At 42.2% G+C, this 20,255-nt stretch overlaps 1 protein-coding gene across 2 annotated transcripts in view; it reads left to right on the top strand.

Moving 5' to 3' along the window:
• Positions 1–442: 442 nt before the first annotated feature.
• The window catches only part of mbd2 (methyl-CpG binding domain protein 2), a 34,282-nt gene continuing 14,469 nt past the window's right edge, over positions 443–20,255 (top strand). Inside the window, exons 1-5 of one of the 2 annotated variants that reach the window (XM_063464701.1) lie at positions 443–949; positions 8,269–8,428; positions 11,184–11,324; positions 18,231–18,321; positions 18,414–18,591. In XM_063464701.1, the coding sequence (XP_063320771.1) occupies positions 837–949; positions 8,269–8,428; positions 11,184–11,324; positions 18,231–18,321; positions 18,414–18,591 (683 nt within the window). In that variant the 5' untranslated portion in view covers positions 443–836. The remainder of the gene's footprint in view (positions 950–8,268; positions 8,429–11,183; positions 11,325–18,230; positions 18,322–18,413; positions 18,592–20,255) is intronic. The other variant, XM_063464700.1, reaches the window with a different exon arrangement.

Genomic DNA, 20,255 nt, shown 5'->3' with positions numbered 1-20,255 from the left:
ATGTCTGTGATTCATTTTTGGGGAGTGAATGTCTATAGTCTAAAATGGGGAATCAAAAGTCAGTGGCTACCTCCATCTTTAATATACAGTCTATTGTACTCCCATAGTGTCATGGTCGATTAAGTTGATCAGACCTTGCAAATATTGGGTTATATGTTTCCATGACGAATTCAGTTCATGGTTGTTTATTTATTTATCTATTTTTGCAAAAAATATGACTTTCAAATAATATTCAATTTTATTTTGAAAACAATAATTTATTATTGTTGTTATTATTATTATTATTATGCAAACTTTTACAGGTTTATTCATACCTCAGACTATAGATTGACTGAGTCCGTTTCTCCTAAACTAACACCGAGTGAGTGTTCTGATCTCAAGACGATCTCTGGGGGAGTGTGTCTGTGCGTGTGAGCGTACGCGTTTGAGTTTAATCGCGGGGTGTGTGTGTGTGTGTGTGTGTGATATCTCAGACGTCACAGCCTGCCGTTGGTCCAGTTCAGTTCAGTTCAGTTCACTTTAGATCAGATCGGATCCCCGGATGAGCGGTTGGTTCTCTCAGGAGGTAAACTGAAATAAACCCGGACCTGGAGGCGGTTTAACCCGGGACAGCCCGAACCGGAACACTCTGTTTGTTTCTGTTCGACCCAAAATAAGCAGCATAAACAAGCAGGGCGGAGGGAGGGAGTGGGAGAGCCACCGTTAACGTAACGTCCGTGACGTCGCTCCGCTGGTTTTTCACCAGCACGCCGCGCGTCTGGGGGGTCCACGCCGGGATTTACCAAGTGATCGATTAATCCGACAGGAGCCTGAACCGTGGGATCGGTACGCGTGCTATGATGGAGAGAAAGAGGACGGACTGTCCCGCTCTGCCGCCCGGTTGGAAGAAAGAAGAAGTGATCAGGAAGTCCGGGCTGAGCGCCGGAAAGAGCGACGTCTACTACTACAGGTAGCCCATCACACTAATCGATCAGTGGTCATACAGGAAACCGATAATCAGTCAGCAGTTCGGCTGTGGTACCAATGCTGACTCTGGACTGTTTGTGAGCTCACCTCTGTTCACACTCAGTGGACCAACCAGAGGCTCGGCTTCAGTGTGAGAAGTTACAATGTAGTGCACAGTAGTAAAGTAGCCAATCAGAATTCATTCTGAATAACAGCATTACAACAATGTAACAATGTCTGTATGACCAGAGTTGTGGCAGCAGGGGCCAGGAACAGCTGGGTGACCGAAGCAAGCCAAACCAAAGCGCTTGAAGTTCATCCAGATATTGAGATTACAGTGGACACACCTCATACCTCCATAAATGTGCAATAAGAGCAAAAATGAAACCAATAAGGAAAGCTAAAAAAAAAACCCCTGCAGTTTCTCTAAAGTCCACCTGAGGCAGACTTTCAGAGTAAGTCAATTTCCATAGACTCCAATATTAAAATGTCTGACTTGAACGTGTTCACAGTTTTCGTTTTTAGAACTTACTCATTTGGGTTTTATCAGGGCTTAAATATAGGTTTCAAGGCCTCACGTTTGTCGGCTCATTTGACTTTTTAAATTGAACCTCTCTATTTATTCTTTTGATCCCATTAATGTCATTAAATGACAAATAAAATGGCTTTTTGTGTGGTTAATTGTAGTGACAGACCATCCACACACACACACAAAAACCCTATACTCTAGTTTTGACGAGTGACGTTGTAGTTTTTAGTCAGTTAAATAGAAATAGTAAGCATCTGCTATCTAAATCCCAGAATGTTGATTCATTTAGTCTGACTTTATTAACAATACACTTGCATAACCACCATTGCTTAACAATGAATTGTCATGATCGTTAATGGCCCTGAGTACTATTCACAGAGGTGGCCGTTACCTTTTCACATAAGCTGCCTTCTTGACCTCATTAAGTAAAAAAAGGGAATGACCATCTTTGAGCCAAGGAGGGAATCTAAGAGGACATCTTTCAGTATCGTTTAGTGCTGTGATTGCAGCCATTCTCCAACTCTCAGTGAGTAGTACTTGTGGTCATTGATTAACTGCTGTGACAATTTGCATATGAATGAGCATGAAACTGATCTGATCTGCTCATTGTTATGCAATGGTGCTGGTTTAGATCGTTATGCAGTTGTACCGTTTTTAAACTGGGGGAAACCTGCAGAATGCTGAGCCTGGAGTCACTTGGAAGAACGAGTTTGGGTTCAAACAGTGTAACCAAGCTAACATTAGCTGGTAAGTTAGCACTCCACTCCTTGTCATGTCTAGCTCCAGAAAACCCGAATGGCGGTGGACAAATTCTAACACTGAACCTGCAAAATATGTCATCCAAAATGGTAAATGGACCTGTTCTTATATAGCACATTTCTGCTCTACTTGAGGACCCTCATTTACCCATTCACACCCATACATCTATGCTGTTTTTTACGTAAGTGCTTTCTGTCAAACATTTACATTGATGGAATTAGTATGCATCACGAACGTTACAACAAAGGTGGACGATATGCCTGGTGCTCAGTAGGTGACTTTCTGTCAGACTCTGGGACCATGGCGTTGCATTTTGTAGCCATTTCCGTTGTTGCTGGGTTTTCTGGGGTTTTTTTATATTACAAATTTCCGTTTTGATTTCAGTGAATGAGACGCTCTCATAACTCATCGAGTGTCGGCACTGACTAGCCAATCGTTGGCATGCAGTTTGACGACATCACATTTCAGTACCTACTTGGCTCGCCTTGGAACCCCGGCCGAGAATGTCTATTCGAGTAGAAACTAATGGAAAAGGGGCTATAGTGGTCACCTTTGATATACAGTCTATGTGTAAATTGTATTTCTTTATCGACCTTAAGGAGAGTCTGAATCTGAAAGTGGCTCATGGTGTCTCGTTTCAGTGCCACTTGTACATCTATTTAACGTCTCCTGACAGCCACATGACTCCCTTATTGACATATGCTGGGTAAAAAAACAGCATGTTGCACTGATACCAGCAGGTATCGTGTAAAGCTATTATCTCCAAATGCTGTACAGTAAGATAACCACTCATTCTAGCTGGGTTAGGCCTCTCTCCTGATGTTGTCAGAGGCAAACTACTGTTGGAAATGTCTATAACACTGAAGATCCTGTCCCTGTGCCCAGACAGCCAACTGTCTGCTTCATAAAGCTGGGAAACGTGAAGCTGGGTGTGCCATTTGTGCTGCTGTTGCCTGAGTTAGCTGGAAGAGACTGTGGAAGTTTCACTTCAACTTTCTATAATAGCTTTTTAAATAGCTTGAAGACAAGCACTGCAGCTGTGACGGAACTGTGTCCTGTTCAAATAATAGACTGCAAGATGAATTTTACTTTCTGTGTTTTGTGTAAAGCACATTTAAACACAGCTTTCATGGACCATAGTGTTGTATGAAGTATGCACATTCATATACACACTCATGTAATTACATAAAAAAGTAAAAATGGACACAGAATACAGAATTATCAAGCACCAGCACCCAGCAGTTACGGACACACAGCAAACGGGAGCTTACTGAGCTGGGGAGGTCTGGGAGTAAAGGTGGATTCTGACCTGACTTCAAAGCAAAGATGGAGGTCACCTTTTACAGCAGGTAATAACTGATTCCACAAATGTGGAGCAGTGCCTGCCAAAGCTCTGTCACCGTTTTGTTTGAGGTGTGACCTTGGGACATGGATCTGAAAAATCAGAGGACTTGAATGTAAATGAATGAGGCTGGTGAAGTGGGGCTTTAGAAGAAATCAGTAGGTGATCTCGGGTTTTCCTGGCTCAAAATGGGTCTTTAGGGGTGAGTAGGATCACATACATTTAAAGGCAACGGCTCTGTGTTATCTTACGGAGTACAAATCTCTGCATTTCCCCTGTCACTTAGGTTTCAAATTTTTTTCCTAATTTGTAATTTCAGTTTATTGAATTTTGTTTTAGTTTCGTTGTTAGTTTTTTGTTCGCTCTCATTAGTGTAGATTTATTTTGAATATGAGGGCGTACATTGAAGGTATTTTCTGTAACTAAATCTTTCACCACCAGGGGCCAGACCTCAAGAGGCCTGGCTTTTTTTCCATGACGGAAGAGTGCACTCTTTTATCTGGTTAAATAGAAGTTAAAATGAATCCTTGCGACAGACTGGCGACCTGTCCGGGGTGTGACCCGCCTCTCGCCTTAGGCCCACTGAGATAGGCTCCAGCCCCTCCCGCAATCCCAAATTGACCAAGCAGAAGAGAATGGATGGATGGATGACTCATTGCACCATCTTGTGATACAAGTTTGTATTACATCAAAGTACAGTTCAGCCACAGTTCAGCTTGAGTTTATATCTCTTTCAGCACAACACATAAATGAGTGGGACATAAAAGAGTTACCAAAAATGTGTTGCACAAAGTATTTCTATCATTCTTTTTACTAGTGCTACTACTACTAGCAGTGCTCTATGATACTGCAAATTTTACTGTCGATGTATTTACTGTATTGTCAAGTAAATGCAGGGCTGTTATTGCCAATACCAATACTGATAGTGATACTTTTAAGCTATAAAAGGTATCTGATCACTAAATCACTGTTATTTTTACTTTCCACAGGAACTAGTTAATAAAACAAAACAGAACACACTTTTTAGCTTTTCGTTTGTTTTCAAACTATGTTTTTTGGACATCTGGGATATAAAAGTGTCTGTCTCTAAAGCACTTTGGGTCACCTTCAGTTGTTTTAATGTGCTGTAGGCTATAAATAACAAAGACGTAACAGTCGATACGAAAAGGTCAGACATTTTTCATACTGCATATTCATTTCCTAAATAAAATACTTTATTTGCTGCAAACGGAACATAGAGGATAGAAAGCAAGTATTGACCGTATTGGGCTAATATTGATCCAATATCAATACCAGCATATGCATCGATGTTATGAATATTTAATGGCAGTTTCTCTAAATTCTAGTGATATCCTTTGAGAATTTTTGGAACTTTAGAATGATTTTGAACATAGCTAAAGGTCATGTTAGCTGGAATCATATGGTCACAAAACACACAAATCAGGCATCATTTTGCAAATGCATGTGGTTGACATATGAAAGAGGCCATGTCCATGCACCCTAATCACAACATCTCTGTGTTGCAGTAAATTATGAAAAAAAAATCAGTTGTGAGTGAGATGCAGCGTCACTTCTATTTCACTGTTTCTGCACTTTTCTTGCCCCCTGCGCTTCTTTTATCCAGTAATGTGCATTCAGGCAGGAAAACCTCAGCATCTGTGTCTCTCTGCCTCAGAAATACTCCTGCCTCAGCTCTTCTCCAGAGCAGATCAAAGTTGAGTTTGGAGCGCTGCTTGTTACGTTTTTCCTTTTTGCTCAGCACTCTGCGTCAGATCGCAGAGGAAGTCGCTCCTGGTGCAGCTCTGCGGCATCGTAGCCTTGCCGCAGAGCCGGTGGCTGTTCTTTACTTCCTGTTGATTTGCACAGCTTGGGCCTGTCACTGTAGCAGCTCAGAGACGTCTGAGCTCCGTCACATCCTGAAGGCTCACTTTCAGTTTGGTTTGAAGTGACTCATCACTTCCAGTAAGAAAACCAGTCACAACAGGTCAGTTTACTGGAAGAGCAGCAACGCCCTGCTGAGGCCTCTACCGGTTTCACAAACTCATGTTTATCAGGACCCTTTTTTTACCCCCCACACCCACGCGGAATATTTTCAGGCCATAAGGAAACAAAGAGTCTTTCAGTTATAGACCGTATAATATTATCCTGGAGACACTCGGTGAAATGCTGGAAGAAGAGTAAAACTAACTCTCGGTTCTGTTGCTGCTGCCTATGTAGACACTAAAGCTGGTGCACCAGAAACCCAGGGTACAGAGATGGTTTATTCCCCAAGGTGGACAGCAGGAATAAAACAAGCCAAATACTAAAAAAAAGTATATAACTAAATGTTCTCAATACGCTAAAATTCCCACTGAGACTAGATCCCACCAGTCCCATGATGCAACCGACCCACAACCCAGGATGAATGTTCCTTACGTGTTCACAAGCAGGACAGAAATTCCTCTTCCAGAGCGGAGACCATGCCACCCTCGTCCTAGGCAGACGAGGAGACGCCTCCTGTCCCTGTCTCTTTCCTCCACTGGGTTCGTCACGTCCCAGCCCAGCTTATACTGTGCACTGGAGTCTGTCGCTCGATGCCACCACTTTTATCCCATGGCCAGCCAGTCCACAGTGGATTAAACAATGTTTCCCCAATGTTTCACTGGCTCCCAGTGAAATTCCAGATAATATACAAACTTCTTCTGCTCATCTTCAAGACCATTCATAATCTTGCTCCTCACATTTCTAATCTGTTAAGCACTACCTCTTCTGCCCGCTCACTTCGATCCTCTTCTTCTATCCAGCTTGCTGTGCCTTCTTTCCGCCTCAGCACCATGGGAAGCAGAGCTTTTAGCTGCTCTGCTTCCAGGCTGTGGAACTCTACCCCCAGATATAAGAAACATTGGTTCTCTCCTCCAGTTCAAATCTCAACTCAAAACCCATCTGTTCAAATCTGCATATTCATACCAACCCACTATTTGTTCATTTTATCCTGTGCTTTTGTTTTATTTGTTCTTCATTTTGTCATTGTCCTATTTTGTGTACTATTCTATAGTTAAGTGCCCTTGGGTGTCTTGACAGGGGCTTTATAAATAAAATGTATTATTATTATTGTTGTTATTAGAAAACTACTAAAACATGCAATACAAACATTAGAATAAAATCATGCAAATAAAAACTACACTCACAAATAAACACTAAAATCAAAACATTATTATAAATTAATTATAAAAGACAAATACAAATTTCCACTGTGTGACACTTAAATGAATGTGTCTGTGCTGTTACGCACTGGACCTCTACACCTTTGAATATCTTGAGGACACACTCACATTCGTATATGAGGTTTGCTGGCATTCATTGATGCACGGCTCTCTTAAAGTCCTCTATTAAAGCATTTAAGTCAGGTTGAGTTCAGGACTCTCCCTGGACCATTGCAGCACCTCTATTTCTTTCTTTTTAGTCATTCAGTTGTAGATTAGCTGCTGTTCTTGGGATCATTGCCTGTTGCATGACCCAGTTTGGGGCCAAGCTGTAGCCGCAGGATAGATGGACACGTTTGACTCTAGAATCCCTTTGTATAGAGAGGAGTTCATGGTCCACTCAGTGACTGTAAGGTGCCCAAATCCTCAGCACTCCTCCGCCGTGCTGACAGTTGGTCTGAGGTGTTTGTACTGATATGCTGTGTTTGCTTTTCTCCAAATATGGTGCTGTGCGCTATGGCCAACCAGCTCCCCTTTGGTCTCGTCTGGTGGTTTGTTCAGATGCAGCTTTGCAAAGCTTAACTGTGCTGCTGTGTTCTTTTAGAGAGAAGAGCCTGCTCCCCTGGCAACCCATCCCAAACAAGTCCTACTCGTTCTCTTTTTTTCTGATTGTGCTGTTATGAACTTTAACTTTTAACATGCTGACTGAGGCCTGCGGAGTCTGAGATGTAGCTCTTGGGTTTTTTTTTTTTTTGCACTTTCAGTTTGACTTTCAGGTGAATTTGCTGGGATGTCCACTCAATACTGGCGACTGTCTTGAATGTTTTCCACTTGTGAATAAGCTTTCTCACGGTAGAATGAAGGAATGAAGATTGTTTGGAAATGGGATTATAACCAAAGGAACAGGGTTTTTCACTCAGCTACAAACAAAAAGTGCAGAGTTCTGTTTAGTATGGTAATACATTGCCTAAGCTGACTGCAGGTTTCCCCAATCTTATAAACAGTACATTTGCATAATGACTGAAGAAGTCACTTGGATGAGTGACAAAACGTTTCTCCCACTGAAAACGCTACGTCCAGATGAACAGAATCATCTTTTGGAGATTTACTTACCTGGATAATTGAGCATGCATCAAGATGTTTACAGCCTCTCAGTTCATGTTCTGTCTGAATTTTTTTTTTATCCCTTTAATTCAGCTTTCCTCTCATTGACTCTACCTTACAAACAAACAAACAAACAAACAATAAATAAATACTCCGCAGGTGGGAGGGGCGTTTGTACTCACTTTCTGAGATGACTATATTACGTATATCCCCTCTATTTGACATAATACTGAGCGAAGAGTGGAATAAGGAATAAGTCTTAGCTTCCAGCTCACAGGGATTACCTGTACACACACTGACCCCAGGCCGTGTTAGGCACTCATCATTGGTAATGTAGTATAGGTTCTCTTTATGATGTTATGAGTATGACTTTTTAATGATAGCGTCCTTTCCATTTTTTCCTCCAGTCCTTCAGGAAAGAAGTTCCGGAGTAAGCCCCAGCTGTCCCGTTACCTTGGAAATACAGTGGATCTGGCATGTTTTGACTTTCGCACGGGCAAGATGATGCCCGGAAAACTGCAGAAAAACAAACAGAGATTCCGACATGACCCGCTGAGCATGGCCAAGGTAACCCAGATGGATCACACCTGTGTGGGAGGGACTGTGTGTGTATTGTACTTTAACAGATTATCAGATTAACAAAACTCTTCCGGCAACAGGTCGAAAGGTCACAGGGTCAGCTAACAAGAACTTTGTGCTTGTTTATCCATCATGTGAATATACCTGAGTCACACAGACTTATTTGCATAGATAAAAACCCAGCAGCTGAACCTCATGTTATTGGAGAGTCAGAGAGAGTGAGAGCGGATTGAGATGATATTCTGTTTGATAGCAGGGTGATTTTGTGTCCTCTGTTTGAGGAAGTAACCTGGTCACATGTCCATAACAAACATCAGATTCCTGATTAAGCTCAGACCTGTTTCTCCACATGCTCAAATACATGATTTCTGTGTATTGTGGGAGAATAGGGCCTGCATCCTTTCTGAAATATACACCAGTGGGGTACTTGGATGATGACTTAGACCTCATAGGCTTCATTTACGCTCCAAATTATCCATGTCGACTCAAAAGCTGACTGTGTGCACGTCCACATGGAAGTGTAATCCCAGCAGTCCTGTTATCAGGGACAGCCCCGTCTCCTGGGTATATTGACCTGGATGTATCTTGCCCTCCTCGGTTTTACAGCCTTGAGCTTCCTTGGTTTGCTTACTGTTGTCACTTTATTTTTCCCTTTTGCGTATTTTAAGTCTTTTTTACCTCCATCTCATGGATATTTAGACTCAGATCTTAAACCTGGGAGGGCTAAATTTAAAGTCAGGTAAGGATTTTTACTTCTGGAAATGTAGAACAAGCCTAATGTTCACACTGAAAAAGCTGGTCATAACCCCTTTATTCATAAATTACTGTCTTTGAGCCTTCTCCTTATTTGGCCTGAGATTTGTTTGGGCATTGTGAAAGTGGGAGAAGTGGATGATTAGTTAAAATAGTTAGTCAGTAGTTAAGGATGAAGTAAGTGGGGTACAGTTAAACGGACGCTTCTTAAACCATGATGTAAAAATAAAAGAAGAAAATCAAGAGGAGGGAAACCCAAACAGAGTGAAATGACATCATAAATCAGCCAATCAGCTGTCTCACATGCAGTTTGGACTCACAGATTTCCATCTGGATATGTCAAATGGGTGAAAATTCCAAATAAAAGGAGTTGTTGGATGTTATAAGAGGTTAAAACTTGGTTTATAGCCCCATAAATAACAACATAATGATAGCGATGAAGACAACTAGGAGCACGTTGATGGCTTTAGATGATATTATGAAAGCACAAAACCTAGTAATGGCTTCTTCAAAAGTCCATAAACATACAAACATTACAAGCAAACGCATAAATTATGAATCCTAATGAATTTATGGGCTACAGGGATTCTAGAGCTTTGAGGAAACATCGGACTCCCTCAATGAATCTTTTTAAAGTTGATTTTCTTCTAATACTTTGAAAAAACAAAACGGAGAGATGTATTCAAAGTCTACTCGTCTACTTCCACTCTGGTGTCTTAATTAACACTCGTCCTAGTTCAGGATAATCTGAATGGTAGTTTGCGCTGGGCCCGGCCCGAGCTTGTCTCGACCTTCAGGGTGTTTTCGCTCAGAATCGACACGCTGCTTTTGATTTGTTTTGCTCTGGATGATTTCTCTTCTTCAAGACCAATCTGCATCATCATTTTGGCTCTGACTGGTGTCGGTTTTTTGTCTCATTTATTTCTTGTCTCGTTGGTCTTGTCGATGTTATGATCTAAAATGTGAGATGGTCATCTGCGTTTTAAATTGTGGGTGTTAGATCTACTCTCTTTGCCTTTTCTCTTCGGCACACAAATAGGGGAACCACTTAGTTGGTCCTGACTACAGACCTGGTAAGCTCACATGTAAACTGTGGAGAATTTAAGGAGAAGTAGGGTGGGATTTTTTCCCACAGTTGTCCTTTCATACATGAAGCACACAGCAGGAAATAGTCAGCTTCAGACGTGTTCTAACTGCTGGAAATGACTACTGCTGGAAATGACTGGGAGATGACGCCTACTCGCTGGTGGTGAATGTCTGGTTTTGGCTAGAAGAGTTCAGAGCTGCAGTGCATGTATGAAACAGCTTCAGACTAGATAAATCCTCCAGATCGGCCTCTGTAGAGACTGTAGATTGAAGGTGTGAAATGTATATTAAACGCGTCTGGGCAAAAACACATTGAGTGCTTTATAAGTATCAATCCATTCAACATTTACTGTGATCACTGACTGTAATCAAACATAGACTGTGTATGGCTGTTTAAGTGGATAAAGTGTGGACCAATCAGAGGTGGAGTAGGGTGAGTCTTCGCTGAAATGGGAAAAAATAGCGCCTGCAGAGAGAGGCGAGCCTTAGCAAGATTTACTTGCTAAACGGATAATCTACACATCCTCAGTGTTAATTTCAGCATGTGTGTGTTTGTGTGTGTGCTGTATTGACACGGTTCGCAACCCTGTACCGCTGCTCTTCACACTTCATTACTTATGGGCACAGAGACACACAAACACGCACTTCCTGTTGTTGTCTCAGCTTAGAGTTAACCCTTTAAGCTTACATCAAACACTCACAGAGACAACCACAGGTTTAATATTTCTGGCTCATGTATAGGAAGGTAAATGTGACCTGTAAGGAAGAAAGGAACAGGAGAAAGCAAAAGTAAAAGAAGGATAAAAGGGAGCAAGGACAAGAAGGTGGGAGGGAAGGAACGTAGGAAGTCAGGGAGCAAAAGAAACCAAACACCAACATTCAGATTCGTGTCTGTCTTGTGCAGGGAGGGAAACCAGACCTGAACACAGCTCTGCCCATCAGACAGACGGCCTCCATCTTTAAACAGCCCGTTACCAAGGTTACGAGTCACCCCGGAAACAAGGTGAAGACAGACCTGCAGCGAGCGATTGAGCAGCCCAAACAGGTGAGACGCTGAAACACACACCACAAATACACATACAGGTAATGCAGGAGGGCGAGGTCAGGTATGGGCTCAAATTGTGGTCATAAATATTTTGTACTTGTAAATCAGTTTTGTACTTGTAAATCAGGATTTGTATGTGTAAAAAGAATTTGTGTGTGCGTAAAAAAGATTTGTGTGTGGACTTAGCCAAAAAATACGTGTGAAACTCTGCACTCAAGTTTCAAGTTACAAGTACGAATTTTGACCCTATTTTTCTTCCTTTCATCTGATTGGCCAATGTCATGTCAATCACAAATTTAACTATCCAATCAGAGAACAAATGGGTTTGGCTATTGGAGGGGTGCTATATGGAGCTTCAGGTCCTTGAAGGGAATAAATGCCATTTTACATGCTAGCCCGATGTGAAAGGACCTTTATGCTGCGCACTGTGACTCACAGCAATGCTCCCGGATCAGCACTAACTTTGTGTTAAACTAATCCTAAAGTAATAATGGTATTTCTAACCACTGATATACCACAACTTTATCCTTTCAACAGCTACTGAAAGTTAGGGGACCTAGCTTCTCTCGGATATTTATACTGTATAGCGATCCTCCAGCTTCAAATTGTATTACTCTTCAAGGACCTGCAGTTCAAAAAAGCGCCCCTCTGACAGCCAAACCCATCTGTTCTCTGATTGGATAGTTAAATTTGTGATTGACATGACATTGGCCAATCAGATGAAAGGAAGAAAAATAGGGTCAAAATTCGTACTTGTAACTTGAAACTTGAGTGCAGAGTTTCACACGTATTTTTTGGCTAAGTCCACACACAAATCTTTTTTACGCACACACAAATTCTTTTTACACATACAAATCTTTTTTACGCACACACAAATTCATTTTACACATACAAATCTTTTTTACACACACACAAATTCTTTTTACACATATAAATCTTTTTTACACACACACAAATTCTTTTTACACATACAAATCCTGATTTACAAGTACAAAACTGATTTACAAGTACAAAATATTTATGACCACAATTTGAGCCCATGGTCAGGCTCTTCCATAAGAGACGGCTGTGAGGAGGAGAAGAGTGTAATGACAGCTGGAACCACTAGAGGGTGCTGAAGCATCATGGGAAAAGCAGCACACGGAGGACTGAATGATGATTGGAGGGAGAGAAATATGTTGGGTAGAATGATACTGTTAATGAAAGATGATAAAATATGCATTTAAGCCCCACAGTTCTTCTATTCTAAGACTTTCATTTGGGTTCACAGACTAGATGAAAATGAGCTCTTTCTCTGCCACTGAACAGTAAGAGGTTAGCATCCATCAGACTGCCTGCAACATCTTTAGAGCTAGAGTCCAACTTACCCCTCAGTATCGAATTTTTACCTTGTTGGAACTCTTCGCTATAAAGGTTTTTAACAACAGTACTGTTGTCTTCTAACTCTGTCCAGTTAAAGCAGAGCAGCAGGAAAGGGACCTGGTTCCATTATCCTGTTAACATCCTCCAGGTCCCTGCTGACCCATCTACATCCAGCCCTGTTTAAAACCTTAAACAGAAACAAACCATGAGGCTAACATTAATGTGTGAGTGATGGTTTGAAAGAGGAGTGAAAGAAGCCATCTATGTCCACTGTGAACGACCATCTTTGAACAGAGGTGGTGGTTTACGACACCAACTGTCTGCCATCTATAATCCAGTTTTGAGATCCCTTCCCATACGCCTTAATGCCCACTCACATCCTGGACCATTTTGACCTCAGGAAATCACATGATAGGGTGGGGCTAGGTTTCACAGTGAGTTCACCCGAAACATCGGCTGATTGTGACCTACACCCGTTTTCACACCTTAACAAATGTGATTAGATAGAGGATCAACAGGGGGTTCATGACCCTCTTGGGGGACACTCCCATACGACTTAAATTGGGGACTTTCCACAATTTGACCTTAGAACTAAAGAAGCTTCTCGGATGAGAGGTGAAACGTCTTCAAGTAACTTAAAGAAATCCAGACGCTTTTCTTTCCAAGCTCCTTAGACTTAGTCTCTGAATGAATGTGCAGCATTAATGTTTTTGGGCTGGCTTGAGTTTTCAGATGTGAATAAACAGATCTGGTAAGCAGGATGGTCTGTGGAGGTTAGGCTATATTTCCCAGATTTCTTTCCTTCTATGCACTTGTCATTGACTCAGGTGTGCAGATTTTCTTAAATTTGTTATTTGAATAAACTGATCTGGCCACTCAGATCTTTGCATTTGTGCTTGTAGCTCAAAATATGCAGCATTACTGAATATACAGTGATATGTAAATAGTAAATAATACTATTTTACCTCTGCCACACAGTTAGAGTCTGCTCTGGGTCAGTCGGCTTATGCCGGGCTCACACTGTGCGATTTTTTCAGTCGCGCGATTCAGCTCCTGCTCAAACTGTACGATTGACTCGCAGGGGTTAGAAGTTCATAGGTCACGATGCAGGGTCTCACACTATACGGCCCGATGCTCTGATGCGACCTGAGTGCTCACACTGTGCGTCCATAAAATGAAGGTTATAACAGAAATTCTGTCGCTCGCTCTCCCTCTCTGTCTTTCACTCACACAGACACGCACACCACCACCATCAACTTTGCTAAATTGCTAATGAAAAACATTGATCAGGCAGCTGTGATTGAGCAGCAATGTAGATCCAACTATTTTCACGGTTGTTGTGGTCGTGATAATTTTGTGAGGCCACATAGAAAAGGCTCGGGTGAGCTTGCCATAGTTGTACAAGTTGTGCCTCCATCGCTTGTGTCCAGATCACACGCTGCACAGCCGTGCTGCTCCGTCTTTTTCGCTGACATTTGTGTTTGCGCGTGCGCAGTGTGAAAAGCTGCGGTGACACCCTCACGAAATCCTCGCGACCAAGCGATTGATGATCGGGAGCTGGTCGTGAGGTGTTAATCGCTTCTCGTTACTCCACGTATACTACACGATGCACGACGCACGATGAAGGCCAAAATCGGGCCGATCGACAAAACGGTCGCACGACTCAAAAATCGGCTCAAAATGGGCCAAAAATCGCACAGTGTGAGCCCGGCATTACTGAAACGATCTCTCTGCCTCATCAGATATGATCCCAACTCTGCCATCAACAGCTCAAACGATCCCACTCAGTAGCGGTTTTAGATACGGGCGACACGGGCGGTTGCCCGGGGCGGCATCGTGGTGGGGGGCGGCATCACGGGCATCGGCAAAAAAAAAAATTGCTCGTACTCATGCTGCCCCGACATCATGCCAGCGCATATTGGGAATGGCATAGGCACCGATCGGTTTTCTATCGCCCATTTGCTGGGAGTAAGGGCCAGGGGCGGATCTAGAGAAATTTTCTTAGGGTGGCATGAGGGTGGCAAAGAAATCAAATGGGGTGGCAAAATCGAAGCCTCTTTTTTTTTTTCAAACACATATGCAGGTGGTTACATATGGTTAAAATAATTCAAATGCAGTAAGCATACATATAGTTCATATAGTCTATAACTTAATTATTGTCTGTAGCCCACATAATTACACACTTTAGTTACATAAAACATGTGAGTTTTGATCTTATGTACTGTATAGCCTGTATAATAAATCAATATGTAGCCCAATAAGTATAAAATCCAGAAAGCTACACAACATGGGGCGGTTCATTTACAAACACAAGTCTAACTTAAGTTTCACAGTTTTTTGTTAGAAAACAAATCACATTGGTACATGCTTAAATTACACAAAATGTCAGAAATCTGCACTGTCATGAACAAAAATTTAAACCTAATTTTTCATGATTTGTTGGATTAACCCTCTGAGGTCTGAAATACAACAGCCACTTTTGACTCCTTTTGAGTTTACGTTTGTATTTCACCCTCAAATTGTTTCATTTTATTTTTCCCCTTGCCTTGTTTGGTATCATTCTTTTCAGCTCAACTGAATTTAGTTTTTTTTTTTTCACTGACATACTGCATTAGTATTACTGATCTGAAATCACACAAAGAACTTAAAATCCTAGTAGTATTTTTTACTGTAAAAAAAACCCCACACAGACATGTTGAGTAAATTTTTATAATTTGAAATGCAAATATAAAATGTACATTTTGTAAACATATACAACTATTTATCTAAAAATGCAGCCAATACACCTGCTGTTTTTTTTTTTCCATTTTATGCAACCGTTTAAAAATATTACTAAAACTAAAATGAGAGAACAATCAGGTGTCGCAATAAGATGCCCCACAAATGATGTGTGCCAGTAAAATAAAAGTTGGTCCACCAAAAGACAGAGGAGAAGAGCACAGGGATAAACCTGCAGGCCTGACGACAGGGGGTGTATCACTCCGCTGGTTTTCTATTTAGTGACAGTGTTTACATTGCAAATGTGCCTTTGTGACATTCATTAGTGCCCTCACTGACACACAAAACAAAACGACTACACAACAGAACAGCTACACAAGACAACACAACACACTAAGCATACACTCCACACTAAACGTCACAAATCTCGGACATCTAAAAATTCTCTCTCTCTCTCTCTCGCTCTGTCTCACTCTCTCGCTCTGTCTCGCTGCTGTTACCGTCACTCCCAAAACTCCTCCCTCTTCCTAAACAACCAAATCCCACGTGTTGACTTTTTTTTTTAATTGGTTGACATGGTACATTTTTCCACCAATAGGAAAGAGGTGGCTTTTTCCCCCCCTTTCTTTACTGTTTTCGCGCTGTCCTTACAAAACGCTTAAAACACACACACACACACAAACGTGACGACAGTATTTAGAAAAAAGCGTGGCTTATATATATTATCATAAATCTGGATTTACTGGCCTGTAATTAAAATTTAAAAACTTTGAAGTCCGAACTTTCAATGTGGGCTGAGACTTCAGTGTGGCTGCAGCTTGTTGCTATGTCAGCTTAAATCAGTCATGTGATTTGGAGGTGCAGCGTGTCTGTGGACCACAGAGGGTTAATATCACTCACCTTCCTTCCATTTCCAGAGTGTAACATCCAACCACCTGTGTAAAATCCGAAATTCCCATGGTGTTGTTCAAAATGTGCTCTGGCACAATCATAAGCATCGCTTGCTACTGAAAACAAGGAAAAAGCCAGTCCGCGCTATGGGCTGAACCATTTGTTAATGGTGGAGGGGGGGAACACTATGCAATATATTCAGTTTTAGCATTTATATTCACTGTTGACTGTAACTACACTCAAACTGTTAATGCTACTTATTTTAATAAACAACACTGTCATATGCAAAACTGGGGTGGCACTTGGGGTGGCAAGGGATCATTTTAGGGTGGCACTTGCCACCCCATGCCACCCTTCTAGATCCGCCCCTGGTAAGGGCGCCCTCCGTTTGCGAGGTGCGCCTGCTGCTTGCGGCACAGAGAGGAGAGGGCGGGGCGGCGGGGGATTCTCTGGGTGGCTGGAGCAGCGTCTAATAACCAACTTGCAAAATAAAACAAAATAAAAACAAACCAACATCACGAAAACACCAGACATTATGATACAGACTTATAATTTGCACCGATGTTTTTTCGAAATTCTATACGCGAAAAGTGAGCGCGAGAGCCCTCGGTGCGCCTGCTCGCTGCTGAAGTCAAAGTAAACTTTATTGTCATCTCCGCTACATACAGTCCAGTATATAGAGAGACGAGACGACGAGGCTCCAGTTACAGCAGTGCAAGTAAACAAACAATAAATATAAGAAGAGTAAGAAAATAAATATACACTTTAGGACCAGGGGTAAAGGGATCAATAACAATTTAAAATGTATATTTTATATTTTGTTGATTTAAAGTCTCACACAACCCGTTTTTAAAGTTTAAAAAAAAGAGAAAAGAAGAGGAGGAGTGTAGCGACTTCCACAGTCGCTAGAGGCCGGGGATTGAGCCTGCCTATTTGCCTGACGCGCTGTCAACTGTACGCAATAATGCGAGAGGTGGAATTGCTTGCTTGTTTATTAAAGTGCTTGAAAAGTTTACAGAGCAATGTGATCGGCTCAAACTCTTAAAACATCACAGCTCTAATGCAACAAGGGGAAACTCGTTGTGCTGCGGTCAACAAAAACTACGGCTACCCAGCCCTCCTCTCTGTCAAAATCAAACCAGTGAAAGACAGACTGACAACGCCCTCTTAATGTCACCGCTAGCACCCACGTGACTCCCGTTACACATCACCATAGCAATCAAACAAATGAAAACCCAGTGATCATTAAAATTCAATACATTTAATTATGGCTCCTACAAGGAGAAACGAGCAAAAGATACAGGTAAGCAGATGTGTCATTGGATAATGGCAGGTCATGTATCCTAAAACATTAAGAATCAGAATACTTTCTTAATCCCTAAGGAAATTATGTGGGTTACAGTTCCTCCAAGAAGAAATGGTAAAAATAGTAACAGTAAGAGACTAAACTCCAAACAGTCTCTCCAAACACGCCCTCTGGCGTGTTCGCCCGGGGCGCCAAACAGGCTAGGACCGCCACTGATCCCACTGACATCCAAAAATATGCTGTCATGCAGCTTCGACTCCTGGATCAAACCAGGAAATTCTCCTGATAATTGAATGAACTCAGTGCCACTTTTTCACAATCCGCCCGGTGTGCGATGGCCTTTAGGGTTAGGTTGGATTTCAGCTGCATGCTGAGTCAAATATAGAGAATCTAGAAGATCTTTTAAAGATTTACCTTTGGTTTGTAGTTCATCTAAGATTTCCATTTGAGCATTTCAAACAGGAATTTCTGATTCTAACCCTTACCCTGAACAATTTACTGAGGCCTGATGGACATTAAGAGTTTAAAGTATTATATTTGAAAATGTCTTGAAAATGAACAAGCAAAACTAATCAAAAACCAGTGAGATGATCAGATAAACAGCTGTCTGTCTGTCTGTCTGTCTGCAGCTGTTTTGGGAGAAGAGGTTGAAAGGTCTGCGGTCATCAGACGTCACAGAGCAGGTCCTGCGTACCATGGACCTGCCCAAAGGATTGCAGAGTAGGTCTCCAACAACAGCTTGAGCAGAATCCAGTCCTTCAGCATGTCTTGACCTCTGACCCATCTCTTGATCTCGTTCTCTCATTGGACAGGTGTCGGTCCAGACGCGAGTGATGACACCCTGCTGTCGGCCATCGCCAGCGCTCTGCACATGAGCTCGGCTCCGATTACGGGACAGACGTCTGTAGCAGCTGAGAAGAATCCGGCAATCTGGCTCAACACGTCCCAGCCGCTCTGCAAGGCCTTCACCGTCACCGACGAGCACATCCGGTAAGACCCGCAGTCCTCAAACAGTCTTTGTCCCCCCCTCAGCTCTCAGTCACTACAAGGCATTCGGCTGATTGTAACCAAAGAGGGAGAAGCATGCACTTCTCCCTCTGACATGAGCACTTGAAGCCGTGCTAAAATGCTAATGTTTGTGCCAGCTCTCTGTGAACCCAGCTCTGAGGATTAATTTGGAACAGGGATTTTCATATTGAGAGGTGAAAGATACAATCAACACACACACACACACACACACACACACACACACACACACACACACACACACACACACACACACACACACACACACACACACACACAGATACACACAGCTTAAGAAGGCAATTATGGTACTTTAAAGCTTTGAGTGTCCTGTTGTTGCATTTTTAGTTGTAATTAGTGCTACTTGTGAGTCACAACTAATCAGAGTACAAAGACATGATACACAGTGTGACTTACACTTTCCAAGGAGATCATTATCTTTGAAGTCCACTGCAAACAAACATACACAAACATGCTAAGAGCTCCGGGGCTTGTTTAAAAGTTTTCTTCAGTATCAAAGTAATGCAGTGGTAGCTGTCTGTGCTTCTGTGGGAATACTGCAAGCCAGACCTTTTAAAAAATAGTAAATTTGGCATGCTTCTTGTATCGTCCGTTTATTTTCCTCCACTTTTCTTATGTCGGCTTTCAGAAGAATATTCCAGACATGCTTCTCCAGCAGAGCTTTTCAGTTCCCATTTGGGGAGATGAGGTGCTCCCCCGCCAGATTAGCTATTTAAACCCCTTCCAGCAAGTTCAGGTTCTGTCCCTGGGGGGGCTCTACTCTCATCTGGGTATGCCCAGAAAACCTCCAAAGGCAGATATCTAGGAGGCATTGTGATCAGCTGCCTGAACCATCTGTGTTGGCTCCTTTCAACACCTAGGAGCAGTGTCTCTACTCCGAATGTTCAAGCTCCTTTCTCATATCTCTTGAGCAAAAACCTGTTGAAAAGATGTTAAAGACATCTCATCCAGACAACTAAACAATGCTGAGATTTGTTTAAAATTGAAAGGAGAAAAGCCGAATTCGCAGTTAATTCAACAGATAAACTAACCTCGAAGCAGCAAATATCCATGGACCCTGTTTTCTGGGATTAATCTGACCTGCCAGTCATTTGCTTTTAACCCTCTGAAGTGTAAATCCTCACATCCAAATCCGAACTCAACCTTAGATTTTGTGGGCAAAACTGACCTTTTTGGGAAAAAGTGAGGAGTTTTTGATGTGTGTCAGGGAGAATCATGATCTTTCCTGATTGGTATGAGTTGGGAGAACAATAGAAAAAAGACATACATGTTAGAGAAACCGAGGATTTATGCTTCAGTGGGAATTCTGTGCCACAGCTACGTTGTAACCACAAAGTCCTCTGAAGCCCTGTGACCTAACCCCCGGTCTAACCTGACCTACACTTCAGTAGAACAACTGCGGTGATTAACCTGTTCGGTACCACTTGTACCAACGAGTTCCTCCACATGGTTCACAAAGCATCTCTTTAATTGACATCAAATGCAAAATGTCTCCACCTGTCTGCTTTTTTGTCACATTCAGGGTGAAACAGGGATCCTGGCAGTTAGCTTAACTTGTCGGAGGGTGGATCAAATGGGTGCGTCTAACATTATTGCACAAGCAGATT

Source organism: Pelmatolapia mariae, linkage group LG20 (assembly GCF_036321145.2).
Source record: "Pelmatolapia mariae isolate MD_Pm_ZW linkage group LG20, Pm_UMD_F_2, whole genome shotgun sequence".
NCBI classification, from domain to species: domain Eukaryota; kingdom Metazoa; phylum Chordata; class Actinopteri; order Cichliformes; family Cichlidae; genus Pelmatolapia; species Pelmatolapia mariae.
This window is presented reverse-complemented; position numbering and strand designations above follow the sequence as displayed.